This window comes from Scyliorhinus canicula, chromosome 11 (genome assembly GCF_902713615.1).
Source record: "Scyliorhinus canicula chromosome 11, sScyCan1.1, whole genome shotgun sequence".
Classification (NCBI taxonomy): Eukaryota; Metazoa; Chordata; class Chondrichthyes; order Carcharhiniformes; family Scyliorhinidae; genus Scyliorhinus; species Scyliorhinus canicula.
The window spans coordinates 98,477,835-98,503,695 of NC_052156.1; the positions used below are offsets into that span (position 1 = coordinate 98,477,835).

Below are 25,861 nucleotides of genomic sequence, written 5' to 3' on the forward strand. Positions count from 1 at the left end.
GACCAATCAACCCAACCTGCACATCTTTGGACTTTGAATGACCTGCTCCTCTACATTTCGGACCCACGAAATCATCGCGCTCCTGAAAGAGTTTAGCGCCTTCTCTGGCTACAAACTCAACATGGGCAAAAGCGAGATATTCCCGGTACACCCACAAGTAGGGGTGGCAGCACTAACGGGACTGTCGTTCAAACAAGCCCAACACAAATTCTGCTACCTAGGGATCCAAATAGCCCACGACTGGAAAGGGATCCACAAATGGAACCTCACCCGTCTGACAGGGGAAGTAAAAAGGACCTGCAATGCTGGAACACACTCCCACTCTCCCTCGTGGGGAGAGTCCAGACGTTCAAAATGAACGTATTGCCCAGGTTCCTCTTCCTACTTAGATCCATTCCGATCTACATCCCCAAGGCCTTTTTCAAAGCACTAGACAAACTAATCGTGCTGTTAGTATGGGGGGGCGAGGGAAGAATGCTAGGATCCGAAAGAAGGTCCTACAAAAAACTAAATCCAGGGGTGGGGGGGGGGGGGGGGCTATCCCTCTCAAACCTACAATTCTACCACTGGTCAGTGACAGACGAGCAAATAAGGGGATGGATCAAGGAGCCAGAAGCCGAGTGGGTGCGCGAGGAAGAGGCCTTCTGCATGGGGACCTCCCTCCGGGCCATCACCATGGCAGCACTCCCATCCCCACCCAAAAAACACTCTAGCAGCCCAGTGGTGATAAACATAAGAACATGAGAACATAAGAACTAGGAGTAGGAGTAGGCCATTTGGCCCCTCGAGCCTGCTCCGCTATTCAATGAGATCATGGCTGATCTTCTGTGGACTCAGCTCCACTTTTCGGCCCGATTACCATAACCCTTAATCCCTTTATTCTTCAAAAAACTATCTATCTTTATCTTAAAAACATTCAATGAAGGAGCCTCAACTGCTTCACTGGGCAAGGAATTCCATTGCTTCACAACCCTTTGGGTGAAGAAGTTCCTCCTAAACTCAGTCCTAAATCTACTTCCCCTTATTTTGAGGCTATGTCCCTAGTTCTGCTTTCACCCGCCAGTGGAAACAACCTGCCCGCATCTATCCTATCTATTCTCTTCATAATTTTATATGTTTCTATAAGATCCCCCCTCATCCTTCTAAATTCGAACGAGTACAGTCCGAGTCTACTCAACCTCTCCTCATAATCCAACCCCTTCAGTTCTGGGATTAACCTAGTGAATCTCCTCTGCACACCCTCCAGTGCCAGTACGTCCTTTCTCAAGTAAGGAGACCAAAACTGAACACAATACTCCAGGTGTGGCCTTATTAATATGTTATTCTCTAAGTCTGAATAAAGATTCCACACTTCCAGTTAACACAAATACTTTATTCAATGGGTTTGTTCTGTTTCCAGAGCTTAACTAGATATAATACAGTCAAGAGTTATGACCAGTGAAGCTAAGGTAATCTGCCCATGCTGAGCTGTCTCTGTCTGCTGCTGCTCACTAGCCCTGTGCTTCTGAAAGAGGCGGCTGCTCCCTTGGGCTGGACCATCTCTGATGCTGCCTTCTAGTGATGCTGTGGCTGTTACGTCTGTCCCTGGTGTATGTGCCGATGTATGTACAGATATACAGATCACTACAACACCTTATACAATTGGAGCATAACCTCCCTAGTCTTCAACTCCATCCCTCTAGCAATTAAAACAAAACTCCATTTGCCTTCTTAATCACCTGTTGCACCTGTAAACCAATTTTTTGGGACTCATGCACGAGCACACCCGGGTCTCTCTGCACAGCAGCATGCTTTAATATTTTATCATTTAAATAATAATCCCGTTTGCTGTTGTTCCTACCAAAATGGATAACCTCACATTTGTCAACATTGTATTCCATCTGCCAGACACGAGACACTTAACCTGTCCAAATCCCTCTGCAGACTTCCGGTATCCTCTGCACATTTTTGCTTCACTACTCATCTTAGTGTCGTCTGCAAACTTGGACACATCAACTTTGGTCCCCAACTCCAAATCATCTATGTAAATTGTGAACAATTGTGGACCCAACACTGAACCCTGAGGGACATCACTAGCTACTGATTGGCAACCAGAGAAACACCCATTAATCCCACTCTTTGCTTTCTATTAATTAACCAGTCCTCTATCCATGCTTTACCCTAATTGCATCTTTATCTTATGCAGTAACCTTTCATGTGGCACCTTCTCAAAAGCTTTCTGGAAATCCAGATTTACCACATCCATTGGCTCCCCATTATCTACCGCACTGGTAATGTCCTCAAAAAATTCCACTAAATTAGTTACGATCTGCCCTTTATGAACCCATGCTGCGTCTGCCCAATGGGACAATTTCTATCCAGATGCCTTCCTATTTCTTCCTTGATTATAGATTCCAGCATCTTCCCTACTACCGAAGTTAAGCTAACTGGCCAATAATTACCCACTTTCTGCCTACCTCCTTTTTTAAACAGTGGTGTCACGTTTGCTAATTTCCAATCCGCCGGGACCACCCCAGAGTCTAGTGAATTTTGGTAAATTATCACTAGTGCAATTTCCCGAGACATCTCTTTTACCAGTCTGGGATGCATTCCATCAGGGCCAGGAGACTTGTCTACCTTTAGCCCCATTAGCTTGCCCATCACTACTTCCTTAGTGATAACAATCCTCTCCAGGTCCTCACCTGTCATTTCTATCAGACACTGGCATGTTATTTGTGTCTTCCACTGTGAAGACCGACCCAAAAAACCTGTTCAGTTCCTCAGCCATTTCCTCATCTCCCATTATTAAATCTCCCTTCTCATCCTCTAAAGGACCAATATTTACCTTAGCTACTCTTTTTTTGTTTTATATATTTGGAGAAACTTTTACTGTCTATTTTTATATTCTGAGCAAGTTTGCTCTCAGTTTAATCTATCATACTCTTCTTTATAGCTCTTTTGGCAGCTTTCTGTTGCCTCTTAAAGATTTCCCAGTCCTCTTGTCTCCCACTAATCTTTTCCACTTTGTATGTTTTTTCCTTCAATTTGATACTCTCCCTTATTTCCTCAGATATCCACGGTCGATTTTCCCTCTTTCTATCGTCCTTCCTTTTTGTTGGTATAAACCTTTGCTGAGCACTGTGAAAAATCGCTTGGAAGGTTCTCCACTGTTCCTCAACAGTTTCACCATAAAGTCTTTGCTCCCAGTCTACCTTAGCTAGCTCTTCTCTCATCCCATTGCAATTTCCTTTGTTTAAGCACAAAACACTAGTGTTTGATTTTACCTTCTCACCCTCCATCGTATTTTAAATTCCACCATATTGTGATCACTCCTTCCGAGAGGATCCCTAACTATGAGATCATTAATCAATCCTGTCTCATTACACAGGACCAGACCTAGGACTGCTTGTTCCCTCATAGGTTCAATTACATACTGTTCTAGGAAATTAATCCAGATACATTCTATAAACTCCTCCTCAAGGCTGCCTTGACCGACCTCGTTAAACCAATCAACATGTAGATTAAAATCCCCCATGATAACTGCTGTACCATTTCTACATGCATCCGTTATTTCTTTGTTTGTTGCCTGCCCCACCATAATGTTACTATTTGGTGGCCTATAGACTACTCCTATCAGTTACTTTTTCGCCTTACTATTCCTGATTTCCACCCAAATCGATTCAACCTTATCCTCCAGAGCACCGATGTCATCATTTACTATTGCTCGGATGTCATCCTTAAATAACAGAGCTACACCACCTCCTTTACCATCCACTCTGTCCTTCCGTATAGTTCGATACCCTTGGATATTTAACTCCCAGTCGTGACCATCCTTTAACCATGTTTCAATAATGGCCACTAAATCATAGTCATTCACGATGATTTGTGCCTTATTCCTTATTCCGAATACTACGAGCATTCAGGTAAAGTATACTTATAGAACATAGCAAATACAGCACAGAACAGGCCCTTTGGCCCACGATGTTGTGCCGAACTTTTGTCCTAGATTAAGAACAAATCAGTCTACAGCCCAGCATTCCACCGCAATCCATGTACCTTTCCAATAGCCACTTAATGTTTCCGATTCAACTACTTCCATGCCCCCACTACTCTCCGGGTAAAGAACCTACCTCTGGTTCGGCCACATTTGGAATACTGCGTGCAGTTCTGGTCGCCACATTATCAGAAGGATGTGGATGCTTTGGAGAGGGTGCAGAGGAGGTTCACCAGGATATTGCCTGGTATGGAGGGTGCTAGCTATGAAGAAAGGTTGAGTAGATTAGGATTGTTTTTGTTGGAAAGACGGATGTTGAGGGGGGACCTGATTGAGGTCTACAAAATTATGAGAGGTATGGACAGGATGGATAGCAACAAGCTTTTCCCAAGAGTGGGGGTGTCAGTTACAAGGGGTCACGATGTCAAGGTGAGAGGGGGAAAGTTTAAGGGAGATGTGCGTGGAAAGTTTTTTACGCAGAGGGTGGTGGGTGCCTGGAACGCTTTACCAGCGGAGGTGGTAGAGGCGGGCACGATAGCATCATTTAAGAGGCATATAGACAGGTATATGAATGGGCGGGAACAGAGGGAAGTAGGCCTTGGAAAATAGGAGACAGGTTTAGATAAAGGATCTGGATCGGCGCTATAACCCCACTATAACTTCCACCTTTCACCTTAAATTTATGTCCCCTTGTAATGGTTTGTTCCACTCGAGGAAAAAGTCTCTGACTGTCTTCTCTATCTATTCCCCTGATCATCTTATAAACCTCTATCAGGGTCACCCCTCATCCTTCTCCGTTCTAATGAGAAAAGGCCAAACACCCTCAACCTTTCCTCGAAAGACCTACTCTCCATTCCAGGCAACATCCTGGTAAATCTCCTTTACACCTTTACCAAAGCTCCCACATCCTTCCTAAAATGAGACGACCAGAACTGCAGACAGGACTCCAAATGTGGCCTTACATCATCTGCATCATCACCTCACAGCTCTTAAATTCAATCCCTCTGCTAATGAACGTTAGCACACCATAGGCCTTCTTCACAGCTCTATCCACTTGAGTGGCAACTTTCAAAGATCTATGAACATAGACCTCAAAATCACAAACAGCAGAGGACCCAGAACTGATTCCTGCGGTACGCCACTGGTAACTGGGCTCCAGGCTGAATATTTGCCATCCACTACCACTCTCTGACTTCTAGCGGTTAGCCAGTTCGTTATCCAACCGGCCAAATTCCCCACTATCCCATGCCTCCTTACTTTCTGCATAAGCCTACCATGGGAAATCTTATCAAATGCCTTACTAAAATCCATGTATGCTACATCCACTACTTCACCTTCATCCACGTTGGTCACCTCCTCAAAGAATTCAATAAGACTTGTGAGGCAAGACCTGCCCCTCACAAATCCGTGCTGACTATCCCTAATCAAGCAGTGTCTTTCCAGATGCTCAGAAATCCTATCCCTCAGTACCCTTTCCATTACTTTGCCGACCACCGAAGTAAGACTAACTGGCCTGTAATTCCCAGGGTTATCCCTATTCCCTTTTTTGAACAGGGGCACGACATTCACCACTGTCCAATCCCCTTGTAATTAGGGATGCACCTAATGAGTCAACCAAATTCAGTCCTTTTGAACTAATTTTTGGTCATGAGGTAAGAGGACCACTTAAATGATTAAGGAAAAATTGGTGAGTGACAAATCGGAACTTACATTATTGGATTACGTGTCAAATTTTAGGGAACAATTAAATAGAGCAGGTGAATTGGCTAGACAATATTTAAAAATTGCACAACACGTGATGAAACGAGTAGCGGACAAGAAATCCAAAGTTCGTAGCTTTGCCAGTGGAGATAAAGTTTTGTATTGTTACCAGTTGTAGGTGAACCTTTAAAAGCAAGGTTTTGTGGACCTTATCAGATTGAAAGGAAAGGAAAAGTGAGGTGAATTATGTGGTAAGAATGCCGGATAGAAAGAAAACTCACCGTGTGTGTCATGTGAATATGTTTAAAAGGTATTTTGAAAGGGAAGAGGAGGTTTTAATGATTCTAACTCAAAGTGACGAACCAACTTCAGATGAATTTGGATTTGACAAACCTCAAAATAAATTGGAAAATGAGGATGTTCTTAAAAATTGGGATAAATTGTTCACTTACCTTCCAGAGAAAAAACAGACTGACCTGAAAGAGTTATTGATATCACATGGGCAGGTTTGTGGAGATAAATTGGGAAATACTAAAATGGCTATACATGATGTAGATGTGGGAAATGCTGTTCCAATTAAACAACATCCATTTGTTGTTAAACAAGGGTTAAACTTAACCCTTTAAAATTAGCACAGGTTAACAAAGAGATTGAAAGTATGCTTAAAAATGGCATAATTGAAGTGGGTTGCAGCCAATGGAGCTCACCCATAGTGATGGTACCAAAACCAGATGGAATCAGCTTTTATTTCCAAACTGGATTTACTTAAAGGTTACGGGCAGGTAGCTTTATCTGAAAAAGCGAAGGAGATTTCAGCTTTTGTGACTCCAGGTGGTATATACCAATTCAGAGTTATGTAATTTTGCATGAAAAACACCCCAGCTACATTTCAACGGTTAACTAACAAAGTTGTTTCAGGATTACCCAATTGTGCGGTATACATTGACGATCTGGTAATTTTCAGTCAGACATGGAAGGAACATTTAAAGCATCTGATGGAGTTTTTCGCTCGACTTCAGGAGGCGGGCTTGGTGGTAAACCTCGCCAAAGGTGAATTTGGAAAAGCCCAAATCACTTTCCTGGGCCATATAATCGGACAGAGTCGAATGGTCCCACGGGACGTGAAAACAAAAGTTATTGGGGAGTTTCCGATACCCTCGACACAAAGGGAAATTATGCAATTTCTTGGCATGAGTGGATTCTACTGGGAATTTGTGCCACATTTTAGCAGTGCGGTTGCTCCACTGACGGACTTGCTAAAGAAGCGTAGCAAATTTAAGTGGGCAGCGGAGTGTCAACACGCATTTGACTGCCTGTAGGCTGTGTTAACCACTGCTCCTGTGTTAGCCGTCCCAAATTATACCAAACCATTCAAAGTGGCTGTTGATGCGAGTGATGTGGGCGTAGGCGCGGTGCTTCTACAAGACAATGATGAAGGGCTAGAGCGGCATGTTGGTTATTTTTCAAATAAATTGAATTCTCACCAGAAGAAGTGTTCAACGATTGAGAAGGAGACTTGAGTTTGATGCTGGCTTTGTAACATTTTCACATTGATGTGACCAGCAATCCGTCTGACACAATTATATATACTGATCATAATCCATTGATGTTTTTGGAGCAATTCCGGAATAACAGTGCAAGACTGTTTCAATGGAGTTTATTATCACAGCCATTTCATTTAAATATAATACATGTGGCAGGACGAGAAAACGTGATAGCCAATGCTTTGTCTCAAATGTGATGAAGAAAAGCAGGTTCGGTGGAGGAAGAAGAACTAAAATGGACTATGTTACTATAAATGTTTGCGTGTTTTGTTTTGTTAAAAAATAGTATATTAACTGTCAATATTTCTTAAAGGAAAGTGAAAAAAATAAAAAATGAAACCATCTTGAAGTTGATGATTTTTTATTTTTTTCTTGGGGGGAGGTGTCATGTAAGAGTACCTTTAAGAAATGGGTGTTTATCAAATAATTGTAGTGGATGTACCTTTAAGAAATTGGGTTTATCAAATAGCTGCAGTCATGTCAGAGTGTGGGTGGAGCTGGGCTGTCTGCTTTACTTTCGCTTTGGGCTGGCAGCTACAGGGTGTGTTTGGTTTCGTTCTGCAGATTGGGAGCTGCATCCAGAGAAACAAGGTGGTAATTCTAATCTCTCTCTGCATGAAAAGAGTGCCTTCAGATCATTTGCTAATTTAACAGTGATAACTGCTCTCAGTAGAGAATTTAAACCTGCTGTCTTTCTGTAAAAAGTGTCTTGTGTCTTATGGATGTTGCAAAGAAAGATTAAGGGTTACTTATAGAGTACTGTATTCTTTGGGGGGAGTATTTGAGTTGATAGTTGCAACGATGTTTACTGTATGTGTTTAAAATGATGATTTACCAAAATTCACGAGACTCTGGGGTGGTCCCGGTGGATTGGAAATTGGCAAACATGACACCACTGTTTAAAAAAGGAGGTAGGCAGAGAGCAGGAAATTATAGGCCAGTGAGCTTAACTTCGGTAGTAGGGAAGATGCTGGAATCTATCATCAAGGAAGAAATAGCGAGGCATCTGGATATTTGTCCCATTGGGCAGACACAACATGGGTTCATAAAGGGCAGGTCATGCCTAACTAATTTTGTGGAATTTTGTGAGGACATTACCAGTGCAGTAGATAACGGGGAGCCAAAATGTGGTATATCTGGATTTCCAGAAAGCCTTTGACAAGGTGCCACACAAAAGGTTGCTGCATAAGATAAAGATGCATGGTATTAAGGGTAAAGTAGTAGCATGGATAGAGGATTGGTTAATTAATAGAAAGCAAAGAGTGGGGATTAATGGATGTTTCATGTTGCAGTTGTACAAAACTCTAGTACGGCCGCATTTGGAGTATTGCGTACAGTTCTGGTCGCCTCATTATAGGAAGGATGTGGAAGCTTTGGAACGGGTGCAGAGGAGATTTACCAGGATGTTGCCTGGTATGAAGGGAAAATCTTATGAGGAAAGGCTGATGGACTTGAGGTTGTTTTCGTTAGAGAGAAGAAGGTTAAGAGGTGACTTAATAGAGGCATACAAAATGATCAGAGGGTTATATAGGGTGGACAGAGAGAGCCTTCTCCCGCGGATAGAGGTGGCTAGCACGAGGGGACATAGCCTTAAATTGAGGGGTAATAGATATAGGACAGAGGTCAGAGGTGGGTTTTTTACGCAAAGAGTGGTGAGGCCGTGGAATGCCCTACCTGCAACAGTAGTGAACTCGCCAACATTGAGGGCATTTAAAAATTTATTGGATAAGCATATGGATGATAAGGGCATAGTGTAGGTTAGATGGCCTTTAGTTTTTTTTTTCCATGTCGGTGCAACATCGAGGGCCGAAGGGCCTGTACTGCGCTGTATCGTTCTATGTTCTATGTTCTCTGGTTGGCAATCAGTAGCTAGTGGTGTCCCTCAGGGATCCGTGTTGGGCCCACAATTGTTCACAATTTACATAGATGATTTGGAGTTGGGGACCAAGGGCAATGTGTCGAGGTTTGCAGATGACACTAAGATGAGTGGTAAAGCGAAAAGTGCAGAGGATACTGGAAGTCTGCAGAGGGATTTGGATAGGTTAAGTGAATGGGCTAGGGTCTGGCAGATGGAATACAGTGTTGACAAATGTGAGGTTATCCATTTTGGTAGAAATAACAGCAAACGGGATTATTATTTAAACAATAAAATATTAAAGCATGCTGCTGTTCAGAGAGACTTGGGTGTGCTAGTGCATGAGTCACAGAAAGTTGGTTTACAGGTGCAACAGGTGATTAAGAAGGCAAATGGAATTTTGTCCTTCATTGCTAGAGGAATGGAGTTTAAGACTAGGGAGGTTATGCTACAATTGTATAAGGTGTTAGTGAGGCCACACCTGGAGTATTGTGTTCAGTTTTGGTCTCCTTACTTGAGAAAGGACGTACTGGCACTGGAGGGTGTGCAGAGGAGATTCAGTAGGTTAATCCCAGAGCTGAAGGGGTTGGATTACGAGTAGAGGTTGAGTAGACTGGGACTGTACTCGTTGGAATTTAGAAGGATGAGGGTGGTCTTATAGAAACATTTAAAATTATGAAGGGAATAGATAGGATAGATGGGGGCAGGTTGTTTCCACTGGCGGGTGAAAGCAGAACTAGGGGACATAGCTTCAAAATAAGGGGAAGTAGATTTAGGACTGAGTTTAGGAGGAACTTCTTCACCCAAAGGGTTGTGAATCTATAGAATTCCTTGCCCAGTGAAGCAGTTGAGGCTCCTTTATTACATGTTTTTAAGGTAAAGATAGATAGTTTTTTGAAGAATAAAGGGATTAAGGGTTATGGTGTTTGGGCCGGAAAGTTGAGCTGAGTCCACAAAAGATCAGCCATGATCTAATTGAATGGCGGAGCAGGCTCGAGGGGCCAGATGGCCTACTCCTGCTCCTAGTTCTTATGTTCTAAAAATGTTAACTGGATTCATAGAATAAACATTGTTTTTGTTTAAACATATTTTAGTTCTCTGTTGCACCACACCTGTAAAGTGGCCCCTTATGCTCCCCATCACCAAAATCTAATTAAACGTTGTGGGTCATGTGAACTTCATGATACACTTTGGGGTTCTCTAAACCCTGGTCCATAACAACATATATATAAAATTGAATATACAGCGGTGTGTTTTATATGTGAGTATTTTATTTGTATGTGAGTATATATAAATATATAGAACCATAGAGGAAGGTACAGCACAGAAAGAGGGCATTCAGCCCATTGTGTCTGTGCCGGCTGAATATAAACTAATCACCCATTCTAATCCCAATTTCCAGCACAATTTCGTAGCCTTGCAGGTTTCAGCACTTCAGTTGTGTTGTGTTTGGTCTTCTATACCTTACGAAGGAATCAACCAAACACCAAGACTTCTCCAAACCAGGATCTTTATTGAGTCTTGTGTGGTAAGGTGACAGAGCACCATATCATGGTTATTACCTCTGCTTATTACTTCTCTGGAACTGCCCCTAGCACCGACCATTCACTTGTATGTCTTACTATCCTCTGCAATCTTCTGATCATGGCCCTTATATGGGAGCCACTGGTCACATGGCCTTGGTCTTCAGGCCGCATGGTGTGCCTGCACCTCCACCTCCTAGTTGGAGGTTGCATACCATCCATCTATGATTTTGCCATAGGCATATCACCACAAGTTGTTAATCCAGGTACCTTTTAAATGAGTTCAGTGATTCTGCCTCAACCACCAATCCAGGCTACGAATTCCAGCTATCCACCACCCTCTGGGTGAAAAGGATCTTGATAATTTCACCCTGCAAATCCCTCTACGACCTTCAATCTGTGTCTCCTGGCAACTGCCCTCTCCTCTCGGGAAACAAGTCCTCCCGATCTATTCTATCTGGGCCCCTCATAATTATGTCCATCTCAATTAAATCACAGCTCAGCTTCAGTGTTTTACAATATATAATATATATTCAGTCAGCTCGCAATGTAGAACAAAGAACAAAGAAAATTACAGCAGAGGAACAGGCCCTTCGGCCCTCCCAGCCTGCGCCAATCCAGATCCTTTATCTAAACCTGTCTCCTATTTTTGTTATTGTAGCATTATTGTACAACATTGTTCAGTGATTTCTAGGATACTTTTAAAATCAGTAAAGAAATCAAGGGTTATGGGGATAAGGCAGGAAAGTGGAGCTGAGAATTATCATTTCAAATGATAATTTCATGATGTCACTGAATGGCAGAGCAGACTCAATGGGCTGAATGGCCTATTTCTGCTCCTAAGTCTTATGGTCTTACTATATATTTTCATAATATAAAGATACTTTTACATGTCATACATTCAAATGTCTTAAATCAAACAGTAGCGTATGATTTTCACATAGATTTTGTTTGAAGATTTAATTTCTGCACACCGTGATGGTTAAATCAGATCCAAGGATTGGTCCAACAAACATGCTCGTTTTTGAGAAACTATCTAGATTTCAAGGTTCAAGCACTACAGGAAATGTGGCAGATCCATCCCAGATGGAAAAGATATGTAGAAGAACAAACAATCCGGTAAATGTTCTCAAATCATGGCATTGCTTCCTCCAAACGGCAAAGAATACAGGCAGCAAAGGACATAAAGCAAACTCAAAAGATAGGCTAGTCCCAACAAAATCAGACAATTCATCCTTGTCCCCAATTTGGAACGTCACGTAAACTCTTCACTGACTCATGCACACAAGAAATGACATCTCCAGTAGTGAAGCAAAATCAATGTCAAAAACCTATAATTTCAATATCTGCTTGCAATTCCTGTCAGCAAGTGTCAACTTTCCCATCGTAATCAATATGTCGACATTTCTAATGCAAACTGCCAATAAGATTGTCACACTCCTGGTGGTGCACATGCACTGCATCATCTGCTGAGAATCTCTGACACTGTAACCAGCTCCACTGCTTTGGTTCCCTAATTATTAGTTAACTACAAATAATAATATAAAATCAAACTATTATATTGGAATAAGGACAGAATATGTGACTTTAAAATGAAGACTGCATTACTCGCTCTGATCCCCCCGGTGACCACACTTGGTTTTGGATTCCCCCTGTTTGTGTTACAGGAGATGATGATGGTTGTGTCTGCATGGGGAGATGTTCCCAGGGCGATGCCACTTCTGGGTTGAGCATCGTCTGTCGTGAGTGTAGATGCTGATTTGAGAGCGCCTCCCTTCCACAATTGGCACAGATGAATATCGTTAGCCAGAGGTTGACCAATGATTTTCTCCGACCAGCCGGCCTCTCTTTTACACCACCTGGGTCATTTCTGTGTTTTTTTTTGCTTTTCCCACACCGTTCCGGCACCCCATCAGCAGCAAGGTCTTAGAATCATAGAATCCCAACAGTGCAGAAGGAGGCCATTCGGCCCTTCGAGTCTGCACCCACGCTCTAAAAGAGCACGTCACCTATTCCTAAAACCCCCAGATAACTTTCCCCTGCATTGATGCCAATCCCAGTCAACTTGATGGATTAGAATTTAAATATATTAATGGGGCAGCACGGTGGTGCAGTGGTTAGTGCTGCTGCCTCACGGCGCCGAGGTCCCAGGTTCGATCCAGGCTCTGGGTGACTGTCCGTGTGTAGTTTGCACATTCTCCCCGTGGTTGCGTGGGTTTCACCCCCCACAACCCAAAGATGTGCAGGGTAGGTGAATTGGCCACACTAAATTGCCACATAATTGGAAAAAATGAATTGGGTACACTAAATTTATATAAAAAAAGAAAATATCATATTAACAATACTGTCTTGTAATTGCAAATTCCAACAATTTGATATTCCCTGATCCCCTTTTAATGATCTTTATTGTCACAAGTAGGCTTACATTGACACTGCAATGATGTTACTGTGAAAGCCCCTAGTCGCCACATTCTGGCGCCTGTGCGGGTACACAGAGAATTCAGAATGTCAAATTTACCAAACAGCATGTCTTTCAGGACTTGTGGGAGGAAACCAGAGCACCCAGAGGAAACCCACACTGACAATGGGAGAACATGCAGACTCCGCACAGACAGTGACCAAAGCCGGGAATCGAACCTGGGACCCTGGGGCTGTGAAGCAACAGTGCTAACCACGTTGCTACTGTGCCGTCCCTCGTACACTGTCGACGGTCTCGTCTTCATTTGCTTTCTCATGTGGGGAGTTCAAGGTTCAAAGCAGTCAGCAATATGTCTGAACTATTTGTTCAACAGGAAATATGTTGTGGTCACTTTGACATTGGGATGTTAGTGTAAAACAGATGATATTGATTCAGTCGACTGTTATTCTATGGATTATTCTTTCATTGATTTAATGATAACTGGAGGAGACGTCTACGAGATATTGAATCATTATCACGGTTTTAGATGAATGTCCAAAGTCCAGAGTGCTGATTAACCCTTTCCAGGAATACATGTTGCTCTTTGTAGGAACCTGGTCAAAAACAAACACGCAACCTAAACACTTTTCTAAACTGCTTTCTTATCCCCATCCCAAACATCAATCACTTTGAGGTGTATCTAACTTCCCTCTGTCACTCTCCAGGCAATCTCCAAAGGGTTCATAGAACCATTACAGTGGATAAGACCATTCGGCCCGTCAAATCCATGCCAGCTCTCTGAAGGAGCAATTGCCTCGCCCAGCTTTCCCCTATAACCATATGCATTCTTAATTTTCAGATGATAATCCAATTCCCTCTTCAAAGCCTTAATTGAACCTGCCCCCACCACACTCTCAGGCAGCACATTCCTGATCCCAACCACTTCCGGCGTGAAAAATGTTTCTCCTGACCAATTTGAGTTTTGGTGACCAGGTGTGTGGATGAGTGAAATGCAAGTGACGTAGTCTACTTGGACTTTTGATAAGGCTCACATGGGAGACATAGCGAAGGTCCAGGGAAATGTTTGCAAATTGGATCCATAATTGGCTGAGTGGCAGGAAGAAGGGGGTGGTGATCGAGGAGTGCTTTACTGACTGGAAGCCTTTGTCCAGTGGAGTCCCACAGGGATCGGTGTTGGGACCCTTGCTGTTTGTGGTTTATATAAACGATTTAGATATGAATGTAGGAGTTGATCAGTAAGTTTGTGGATGATACAAAAATTGGTTGTGTGGTAAATAGTGAGTTTAGCCTGAGATTACAAGAGGATGTAGAAAGGCTGGTCAGATGCACAAAATTAATGGCAAATTGAATTCAATCCAGATAGGTGTAAGGTGATGCACTTAGAAAGGACAAACAAGGCAAGGGAATACATGATGAACGGCAGGACCCTGGGAAACACCGAGGATCAGAGGGATCTTGGTGTGCATGTACACCAATTCTTTAAGGTAAACAAGCAGGTGATATCGTGATTCAGAAGGTTGATGGTATACTTGTCTTTATTAGCCGAGGCATAGAGTTTAAGAGCAGGGAGGCGATGCTGGAACTGTATAAAATGTTGGTTAGGCCACAGCTAGAGCACTATGTGCAGTTCTGGAATACACATTATGGGAAGGATGTGATAGCACTGGAAAGGGTGCAGTGGAGATTTACCAGGCTGTTGATGATAGTTATGAAGAGAGATTAGATAGACTTGAATTGTTTTCCTTGGAGCAGAGGAGACTGAGGGGTGATGTGTTGGGTGCTCTGGATCCGTGGAACACATACAGGCCACCAACACTTAAAATAGTACAACACTATTTTATTAAACTACAAACTGTTGAACATACTCTTACTGTGGGTTAACACGATGTTAGATTAAACTAAAGACCTGTGCCTATCCTAACCAGTCTAATCACTCAGCACATGGTGAGGATCTGTGCTGTAAGCTGTAAGCTCTGTCCTTCTGAAAGGCTGCATCCCGAGTGAGCGGGAAAACTGATGCCCTCTGTCTTTATAGTGAGTGTGCTCGAACTGGTGATTGGCTGCGGTGTTGTGTGTGCTGATTGGTCCTAGTGTATGTCCATCAGTGTGTGTGTCTGCACCACGATATACTGGTGTATATTATGACATCCCTCCTTTTTAAAAAATAATGTATGTTTGTAGCAATAAATAATGTGTGGTGATAATGTTCCGAACTACGTGTGGGGTGCGAAGACATATTTACAGGACTATGTAAATGAAAACTAAGCTATTTACAAGGGAAGGTACCTGGTGCAGAGAAACAGTAAGCAACAAGAGGAACGAGAACAATATTATATACAAACCAGGAAAACGATCAAACAAAGCAACAAAACAATTCAGAGAGTCCATACATTTGTAAAGTTCATACGTTTAGTCTCTGAGGTGGGCGACGAATTCTGGTTGACCGTAAGGGTGGCACACAACTCATCATCCAGATCGATGCTGTGTATTGGTAGAGGCTTGATTCCGTGCTTCGGGGACACCCTGTGTTTTGTTATGATGCCGACTTGAAAAGGCACCTTCGGGTCTTCGGTGTCAAACTCAGGTGACAGGTCTGAATCAGGCTCGGTGACTGTGGGTTGAATGGCCTGGACATCCCTGCGAGGCTGGCTGGAGCGACGAAAGCTGGCAGGTTGAGTTGATCTGCATAAGGCAGCATAGTGGCCACGTTTGCCACATTGCAGGCATCGTCGGGATTTGGCAGGACACTGCCACTTTAAATGGGCGGAGCCACAGTTGCCGCACGCTGTTGCGTCAGTGCGTTCGTTGCGCCACCGCGCATGCGCGGTGCAATCATGCATGGTGCACGCCTGCGCAGTACGTTCGTCGACATCGTCTTCCCCTCGTTCGGTGTGCCCAAGCGCGCGAGTCCGCGAAAAGTGCATGAAATGGCCGCCCTCATCCAGGCTGAGGCCCTGGAGTTGTTTGATTGCTTGGACCCGTTCTGCCTCGTGGGGAGCTTGCCGCGCCATTTCAGCCGCTTGGATGTGGGAATATTGACTAGTGGCGTGTTCATGGAGCACGCAGGTCTCAACCCTGTGATAGTAATGAATCGCAGCTATGATCAGTTGTAGCTACGATATCTTACCTTGTGACAGTAGCGAATCGCAGCTACGATCTCTCCCGTGACACTAGCGAATCTCTGCTACAATCTCACCGTGACACTAGTGAATCGCATCTCTTACTTTGTGACATTGGAGAATTGTAGATACGATCTCTTGTCTTGTGGCAATAGCGAATCGCAGCTACGATCTCTTACCTTGTGACAGTAGTGAATTGCAGCTATGATCTCTTACCCTGTGACAGTATCAAATTGCAGCTACAATCTCTTACCTTATGACAGTAGTGAATTGCAGCTACGATCTGCCTGAAGAACATTCTGGTCTCCCTCTCGCTTAACTTGCGCCTCTCGCTGATGTAATCGTATAACTCGCCTTTGTTTGCGCACTCCATAACTATCACCATGTTATCCTTGTTCTCGAAAACTGCTGAGACAAACAGAACAATGTTTACTGGGACCAATGACACTGGTCCACTGTGGACAAAACAGATTATTTTTTAAAAAGGTATAAAGTCAGTTTCAGTACTGAATCTAACTTGAAAGGTCTGATACAAGGAGGGTGGGATAAGTTAGCATAAACATGTGTTGGTTAGGTTAAGGTTACAGATAAGATTATCGTTGGGGCCATAGAACCAAAGAATTGTACAGGCACAGGAGGCCATTCAGTCCATCACATTTTGCCAGCCAACAAGCAGCATACAGCCTATTCCTATTTTCCAGCTCTGGGTCCACAGGCCTGTGGGTTAGAACACTTCAAGAGCATATCCAAGTACTTTTTAAATGTGATGAGGGTTTCACCTTTTCAGGCAATGAGTTCCAGACCCCCATCCAACCTCTGGGTTTCAAAAAAATCCCTGCAAACCTCCTCCCTCTTCCTCTGGTCATGGATTCTTCAATCAAAGGAATTCGGCCCTTCCGGTCTACTTTATCCCTTCTGGTGTAGTAGGTAGTGTCCCTCCCTCTGAGGCAGAAGCTCTGGGTTCGAGTCCCACTCCAGGACTTGTAAATCCTTCCATGCACTCCAGTGGCTGGCGGTAAGAGTGAGAGAGATTCCTGCCTCACATGATGTGGAGTGGTGTCCTTCAATCTATAAGCCCCTGGCGACAATCTAGCAACCTGTTCCAGAAATTACTAGCTGTGGAAACAGATGAAAGTCTGCGCCTTAGTGCAAACACTAGGGGCGGGATTCTCTGGCTCCCCCGCTGGGACGGAGAATCACCCGGGTTTGGCGTGAATCCCGCCCCCACCGTCCTCCTAATTCTCCGGCCCCCCAAAAATCGGCCCGGCGTGAGTCGCGCCGCCCGCCTCGGAGAATGGTGGGGTCCGGCGCGAATCAATGGCCGCTGGGGCTGCCCGAATTCTCCGGCCCGCCTGTCTTTAGCCAGTCCCGCCGGTGTAAATTGGAGTAGGTCCCTTACCGGCGGGACCTGGCGGTGCGGGCGGTATCCGGGGTTCTTGGGGGGGGGGGGGGGGGGGGGGGAATCTTCCCCGGGAGGTTCCCCCACAGTGGCCTGGCCCGCGATTGGGGCCCACTGATCCGCGGGCGGGCCTGTCCATGGGGGCACTCTATCCTTCCGCACCGGAGGCTGTACCGGTCCGCCATCCCCAGTGTGGCGGGGATGACGCCAGCACACGCTGGAGCTCCTGCACATGTGGCAACTCGCGCCGACCGGCGGAGGTCCTTTGGTGCCGGTTGCCGTTGCGCCAAGCCCCTTCTCCGCTGGCCGGCGGGGCGCACACCACTCCACGGCGGGCCTAGCCCCTGAAGGTGCGGAGGATTCCGCATCTTTGGAGTGGCCCGACGCCGGAGTGGTTCACGTCACCCCATCCCGCCGGGACCCACCGCTCCGCTGGGTAGGGGAGAATCCCGCCCTAGGTGTGGGAAGAGAATTAGAATTGGGATTCTACTCTATCTACATGCTCATTGTTTTATCCACTTCAACTAATTCTCCTCTCAACTTCCTCTATTCCAAAGAAAACAACCCCAGCCCGTCCAATCTTTTCCCATAACTAAAGTTGTCCACTCCTGGGAACATCCTGATAAATTTCTCTAGTACAGTCATATCATTCCTACAGCATGGTCAGCAGAACTGCAGGCTGTATTCCAGCGGTGGCCTAGCCAGGGCTTCATATATTTCTAGCAGAACCTCTCTGCTCTTATACAGGGCTTTGATGAACCCACACTTGGAGTATTGTGTGCAGTTTTGATCTCCTTTTCTGAGGAAGGATGTTCTTGCTCTCGTGGGAATGCAGCGGAGGTTCACCAGACTGATTCCCGGGATGGCGGGACTGTCATATGAGGAGAGATTGACTAGGTTGGGATTGTTCTCGCTGGGGGCAGCACGGTGGCGCAGTGGCTAGCACTGCTGCATCATGGCACCGAGGTCCCAGGTTTGATCCCAGCCCTGAGTCACTGTCCGTGTGGAGTTTGCACATTCTCCCTGTGTTTGCGTGGGTTTCACCCCCACAATCCAAAGATGTTAGATGGATTTGCCACGCTAAATTGCTACTTAATTGGAAAAAATTAATTGGGTACTCTAAATTTACATTAAAAAATGGATTGTTCTCACTGGAGTTCAGATGAATGAGGGGGGATCTCATAGAGATTATAAAATTCTAACAGGACTGGACAGGGTAGATGCAGGGAAGATGTTACCAATGATGGGTGTGTCCAGAGCCAGGACTCGCAGTCTGAGGATTCAGGTAAACCATTACGGACAGAGTGAAGGAGACATTTCTTCACACAAAGAGTGGTGAGCCTGTGGAATTCATTACCACATGAAGTAGTTAAATCATTGAATATATTCAAGAGGCGGCTGGATATAACACTTGGGGAGAATGGGATCAAAGGCTATGGGGAGAAAGCAGGATTAGGCTAGTGAGTTGGATGATCAGCCATGATCATGATGAATGGCGGAACAGGCTCGAAGGGCCAAAAGGCCTTCTCCTGCTCCTATCTTCTATGTATGTTCCATTCCTGGACTAATAAAGGCAAGTATGCCACATACACCTATCTCACTATGCTATCTACCTGTCCTGCCATCTTCAGGGATCAGTGGACCTACAATCCAATCTCCCTCTGTTCCTCTACATTTTTCAACATCCTACCATTTATTTTATTTTTTAAGGGACTATTTAGCGTGCCCAATTCTCCTATCCTGCACATCTTTAGGTTGTGGGTGAGACCCACACAGACACAGAGAGAATATGCAAACTCCACACGGACAATGACCCCGGGTTGGGATCGAACCCGGGTCCTCGGCGTTGTGAGGCAACAGTACGAACCATCGTGGCACTCATTTATTTTGTTATTAGCCTTCCCCAAATGTATTAACCCACACTTCTCCAGATGATATTCCATTAGCCATATATATGCACCCCCACAACCAGTCCATTGATATCTTCCTGGAGTCGATAGCATTCTTCTTTAATTTGTGATAACACAATTATGGTATCATCTGCAAATTTCTTAATCACCATGCGGAGCCCACCTGGCTACGGGGGGGCGAAAATCACCCTTTGTGATGAGGAAACATTATGATGATCAGAATCCTCACCCCCCCCCCTCCATTCCCCAAACCCATTCACTGTGGATCGAGAGCTAGTCTGAAGCTTCCTGGGAAGAAGGCAGCAGAATATGTATTGGAGCCAGACCTGTTCTCGATCATCAAAAGCAGTGGCCCAAAAGGTACAACACTTCCCTTCCCATCTTGCGCCAAATCCCACTGTTCCCAGCGCAGTCTTGCACCTTGTCCTGCCTTGTAACAGCTCCCCAATCCTGTCTGACTTCCCCATCCACACCTGTCCCAGAACAACTCCTGACTAATGTGCACCACCATTTGTTCTGCGTTCCCACTCATCTGAACCCATGTTGATTTCCCCCCTCAATCCAGCCTATATCCCTTGCTGCTCTCCAAATGCACCCTGGGGAGTACAGCAGGGTAAGGTCCACACGTGGCTCAATTGCGCTCAATTGCATGGGGACTGGAGGAGGAAGATTGAAATAAGCATCAGTTAGGGAGAGAGACAGACATTTCAGCTCTCCCAATTCTAGCACAAGCCAGCAGATAAGGAATTTATCGGGTCAACAGGGCTGTTGTCATTTCCAGTGTCTAAATAATGCCATGTGACCAGTCCGGTTCTATTCCTTTTAGATTTTGTAGCTGTTTGATACAACTGGGTGGCTAACTCGGCCATTTATAGAATTTACAGTGCAGAAGGAGGCCATTCGGCCCATCGAATGCACCGGCTCTTGGAAAGAGCACCCTACCCAAGGTCAACACCTCCACTCTATCCCCATAACCCAGTAACCCCACCCAACACTAAGGACAATTTTGGACACTAAGGGCAATTTAGCACGGCCAATCCACCTAACCTGCACATCTTTGGACTGTGGGAGGAAACCGGAGCACCCGGAGGCAACCCACGCACACACGGGGAGGATGTGCAGACTCCGCACAGACAGTGACCCAAGCCGGAATCGAACCTGGGACCCTGGAGCTGTGAAGCCATTGTGCTATCCACAATGCTACCGTGCTGCCCCGAGTCAACTACATTGCTGTGGGCTTGGAGTCCTATGTAGGTCAGACAAGGGTGGCAGATTTCCTTCTCTAAAGGACATTAGCGAAGCAGGTGAGTTTGAAAAAGGGGTGGCACAGTGGAACAGTAGTTAGCACTGCTGTCTCATAGTGCCAGGGACCCAGGTTCAATTCCGGCCTTGGGTTACTGATTGTGTGTAGTTTGCACGTTCTCCCTGTATCTGTGTGGGTTTCCTCCAGGCACTCCAGTTTACTCCCACAGACTAAAGATGTGTAGGTTTGTTGGATTGGATATGGTAAAATTGCCCCTTTAGTGTCCAAAAGATGTGTGGGTAGGGTGGGGGAGTGGGCCTAGGTAGAGTGCTCTTTCAAAGGGTTAGTGCAAACCCAATAAGCCGAATGGTCTCCTGCATTGTAGGGATTCTATGATTCTATATGGTGGCACAGTGGTTAGCACTGCTGCCTCACATTCAGTTCTCGGGTGACTGTGTGGAGTTTGCACATTCTTCCCGTGTCCATGTGAGTTTCATCCGGGTGCTCCAGTTTCCACACACAGTCCAAAGATGTGCAAGTTATGTGGATTGTCCATGCTAAATTGCCCCTAGGTGGGGTTAAGGGGATAGGGTGGAGGATTGGGCCTAGGTGAGGTACTTGCTCAGAGAGTCAGTGCAGATTCGATGGGCTGAATGGCCTCCTCCTGCACTGTAGGGAATCCATGATTCTATGAAAATGGTTCCAAGGTTACCATTAGTGAGACAACCTCTTAGTTCCAGGTGGCGGAGTCATCGCAGTCGTAAATATGTAATGGTGCAGATTGGAAAATGCCAATTAGCCAATTGAGGAACAGCTCCATGGGGTGAATTTTGATTCAGCTATAACTGATGGGGTTGGTGGAGGGGAAAGAGAGCGGGGAGCAGGAAGGGTGTTAGAAATTTAACACTGTGCCAGTTAACCCCAATCTTTTGCATACATTACCTGTTGACATTTTTACAGTAGCAGATTGCGAGGTGAGTCTGTGTCACATTCTTGAAAGGAGGGTTACCTCATTATAGTATTTGACTCCAACTCCCAGAGTGTATTTGGATTTAAGTTCACTGCTGGCTGGGATTCATTGGGTTCGGCCACTGACATGGAGATGGAGGATTTTACATTCCAGCAATGCTCGTGTTTTTGGAGAAATCGTGCACCTTGCTCCAGCCCCCCAAATAATTATGTTGCTGTGATTGGCCAAACCCTCCAAAATGCATGATCCAAAGCTTTCTGCGCCCAATCACTCCCCATGCCCTACATCAATCCAATTTCCCTTACCGCTCCCTCTATCACAATCAATCTGTCCCACTCCTTTAATTGTCCCACATTCTCTCCCACACCCCTCTTGGTTGCCATTCCAATCAGCCTTCACTCCCACCCCTGAGCCCTCGATCTTTCCTAGTTTCTGAGGGAACCATCCCCAAGGGGTTTGTAAGGTTCCCCAACAGCCAGGCCCCCCACTTCCTTTCCATAATCATCATACCCTGGTTTCCCTAATGAAGGCAAACCAATTCTAGTGAAACTGCATCAACTGTTTAGATAAAGCAGCAATTTGTAGAAAGACACAAACCTTCATAGATGCTGATGATATGAGGATGATTTAGAGATGACAGGATCTCAATCTCTCGTCTGATATGTACCATGTCCTGCTCATTCTTAATTCGATCTTTCCGAATTGATTTTATTGCAACCTGTGAAACAAAAAAACAGCAGATTAATATAAAGTACCACTGGATGTGAAAGCAATAAATTACTATCACTAAGTGACCACTCCATGATGGTTCTTTTCAACTTCTACCGGAATACAGAAGGGGATCATTGGACCTAACGCTAACAAAGATCAAAGTGAAAGGATCAGATTTGATTTTTTTAAAAAACATTTTTATTCTCCTTTTTCACATTTTCTTCAAAATTTACATCCCACCAACAAACAGTAAACGGTAACTAATACAATGTCAATCCCCTTATTAACAACAATGATCCCATCCTCCCACCAACCCCCAAACAACGGCCCGCCTGACAATATAAGTATCAAATAAAAAGAAACCTCCCAAGAAAAAAAAAGAAAAAACAAAAAGGAATCAGGAATCGCCCATGGTCACCATTAACATATATAGTCCACCCCCCCCTACAATATTTAAAGCAATGCAATCCCCAAAAGTGTACTGTGAATGACACCCATGACTTGTAGACCCCGCCCCCACACAGATTCCTCCCCTCCACTTCCTCTTGTAAACTCCTCCCCCCAGCATCAATTCCTTCCCCCAACTTTTCACCCCAGCTAGACTCACCGAAACCTGTTCTGCCAGGCTCCGATGGTCGCACCCCTCCCCCGACCTCACTCCCGTTCACTGGCCAGCTTAAACCAGCCAGCGTGGAGGCCCCCGCCCGGGTCTCCTTTAACCCTGCCCAGTCCCAAGGAAACAATGAAATCCCCTTTAACACACAACCCCGCATACACACCCAGGTCCCAAAGAACCATCATTGCAAATGAAAGTCCCAACTCTTCCCTTGTCCAAATATACACTGTGGTAAACACCACTAGTGATATATTGTATGTATTACGGCACTGCCCGTGTATTACAAGTACTACGGTAAATCCCTGCCTGCTGGCTCCTCCCAGCAAGCGGCATATAAAATTGTAAGCTCTCCTGTGCTGCTCCCATTCTGGTTCCAGCTGCAGGAGGCACAACATCTTGTGTAATTAACCCTCGATTGTTTCACCATTCTCGTCTCGTGGTAATTGACGGTATATCAATTTATTGCACAAGATTTTAAAAGATGGACTTCTGAATCAAGCCTGATATCCTGCAGCTAAGCCCTCACGCAGGCAATGCCACATCCGCCTTCGACCACTGGCTAGCCTGCTTTGAAGGCTACCTCAGAGCAGCCACTGAAGAACTCTCAGACCCACAGAAGCTCCAAGTCCTCTACTCACGGGTGAGCCCTGAAATGTTTCCCCTCATCCAGAATGCCCCAACCTATGCAGAAGCGATGACGCTACTGAAAGGACATTACATTAAGTCGGTGAATCAAGTGTATGCCAGGCACCTCTTGGCCACCAGATGGCAACTCCCGGGGAGACTGGACGATTTATTACGGGTCCTACAGATTCTCGGTAGGAACTGTGACTGCCAGGCAGTTTCGGCAGTCCAACACACCGAACTATTAATCAGAGACGCTTATGTCACGGGCACGAAGTCTACGTACGTTCGCCAGCGACTGTTGGAAGGGGGTGCGCTCGATCTTGCAGAGACTAGACAGCTTGCTAACTCACTAGAAGTGGCCTCCTGTAATCTGGAAACCTATACCCTCGACCGCGCGGCACCCTCGTGAGCATCGTGGGCCCCACCAGCTGCCGACTCGAGCTCAGCGCAAGCCTGCGCCGCGCGGCAGCCAGCCAACTCCGGGGGTCCCAAGTGTTATTTTTGCAGCCAGAATAAATACCCCAGGCAGTGCTGCCCGGCGCGGAGCGCGACATGCAAGGGGTGCGGGAAGAAAGGCCACCGGTCGGTCGCCGCTGTTTCCAGGCTTGGCATTGCTACACCCCCCACGTGTGATCCAGGGGTGCCGCCATCTTCTCCACCACAGGCCACGTGAAGCCCGTGGGCGCCGCCATCTTTGATGCCGCCCGCCATGTGTGCCCCATGGGCACCGCCATCTTCAGCGCCATTTTGGACCCGCCTCAGGGCCCCTGCTCGTCTGGCCGTCCGCTGTTCGCTGATACCTCCGCCACCACTGATCAGACCAGGACCTCCCAACATCATCCGCAGCTCGCCTCCATCACCCTGGATCAGTCTCGGACCCACAACCTCGCGACAGCTACAACGATAGTGAAGATCAACGGGCACGAGGCGATCTGCCTCTTTGACTCCGGGAGCGCCCTGCTACGGTAAGGCGCTGCTCCCTCTCGGTACACCCCGTCACCCAGAAAATCTTCCTGGCCTCCAGATCCCATTCTGTGGAAATCGGGGGGTACTGTGTCGCGACCCTCACCATTCAGGGAGTAGAGTTCAGCAACTTCAGGCTCTACATCCTCCCCCACCTCTGCGCCACCCTGTTACTAGGCCTTGATTTCCAATGCCACCTCCAAGCCTTACTTTGAAATTTGGTGGACCCCTGACCCCCCCCCCCCCCCCCCCCCCCCCTCACCGTCTGCGGCCTCATGACCCTTAAGGTCGACCCACCTTCACTGTTTGCAAACCTCACCCAGACTGCAAGCCAGTCGCCACTAGGAGCAGACGGTACAGTGCGCAGGACAGGATCTTTAGCCGGTCGGAGGTCCAACGGCTTCTATGGGAGGGGATCATTGAGGCCAGCAACAGCCCCTGGAGAGCTCAAGTGGTGGTAGTGAAGACTGGGGAGAAGCACAGGATGGTCATTGACTACAGCCAGACCATCAACCGGTACACGCAGCTCGACGCATACCCGCATATCTGACATGGTCATCAGATTGCGCAGTATCGAGTCTTCTCCGAGTAGACTTGAAGTCCCGCCTACCACGAGCTCCCCATCCGCCCGGAGGACCGCCAATACACTGCGTTCGAAGCAGATGGCCACCTCTATCATGTCCTCAGAGTTTCCTTCGGCGTCACCAATGGGGTCTCGGTCTTCCAACGAGAGATGGACCGAATGATTGACCAGTACGGGCTGCGGGCCACCTTCCCGTACTTGGATAACATCACCACGATCAGCAGGATCACGGCGCAAACCTCCAAAAATTCCTCCATACCGCCAAACTCCTTAACCTCACCTACAATAAGGAGAAATGCATGTTCCGCACCAACCGCTAAGCCACCCTTGGCTACGTAGTGGAAAATGGAGTCCTGGGGCCCGACCCCGACCGTATGCGCCCCCTCCTCGAACTCCCTTTCCCCAACTGCCCCAAGGCCCTGGAATGATGCCTGGGGCTTTTCGCGTATTACGTCCAGTGGGTCCCGCATTATGTGGACAAGGCCCACTTATTAAGTCCACAGTTTTTCCCCTGACGGCTGAGGCCCGCCAGGCCGTCAACCACATCAAGGCTGACATCGCCAAGGCCGCGATGCATGCTGTTGGTGAGACCCTCCCCTTTCAGGTGGAGAGCGATGCATCAGATGTAGCTCTGGCCGCCACCCTCAACCAGGCGGGCAGACCCGTGACTTTCTTTTCCCGCACCCTCCATACCTCCGACATTCG

General features: G+C 46.3%; 1 protein-coding gene across 1 annotated transcript in view; it reads right to left on the reverse strand.

Annotated features, from left to right (window-relative positions):
• nuak1b (NUAK family, SNF1-like kinase, 1b) overlaps positions 1-25,861 on the reverse strand; it is a 98,919-nt gene that overhangs the window by 37,356 nt on the left and 35,702 nt on the right. The window contains exons 3-4 of the mRNA XM_038810882.1: positions 22,254-22,374; positions 16,388-16,539 (exon numbers count right to left, since the gene is read on the reverse strand). Coding sequence (XP_038666810.1) covers positions 16,388-16,539; positions 22,254-22,374 — 273 coding nt within the window. The remainder of the gene's footprint in view (positions 1-16,387; positions 16,540-22,253; positions 22,375-25,861) is intronic.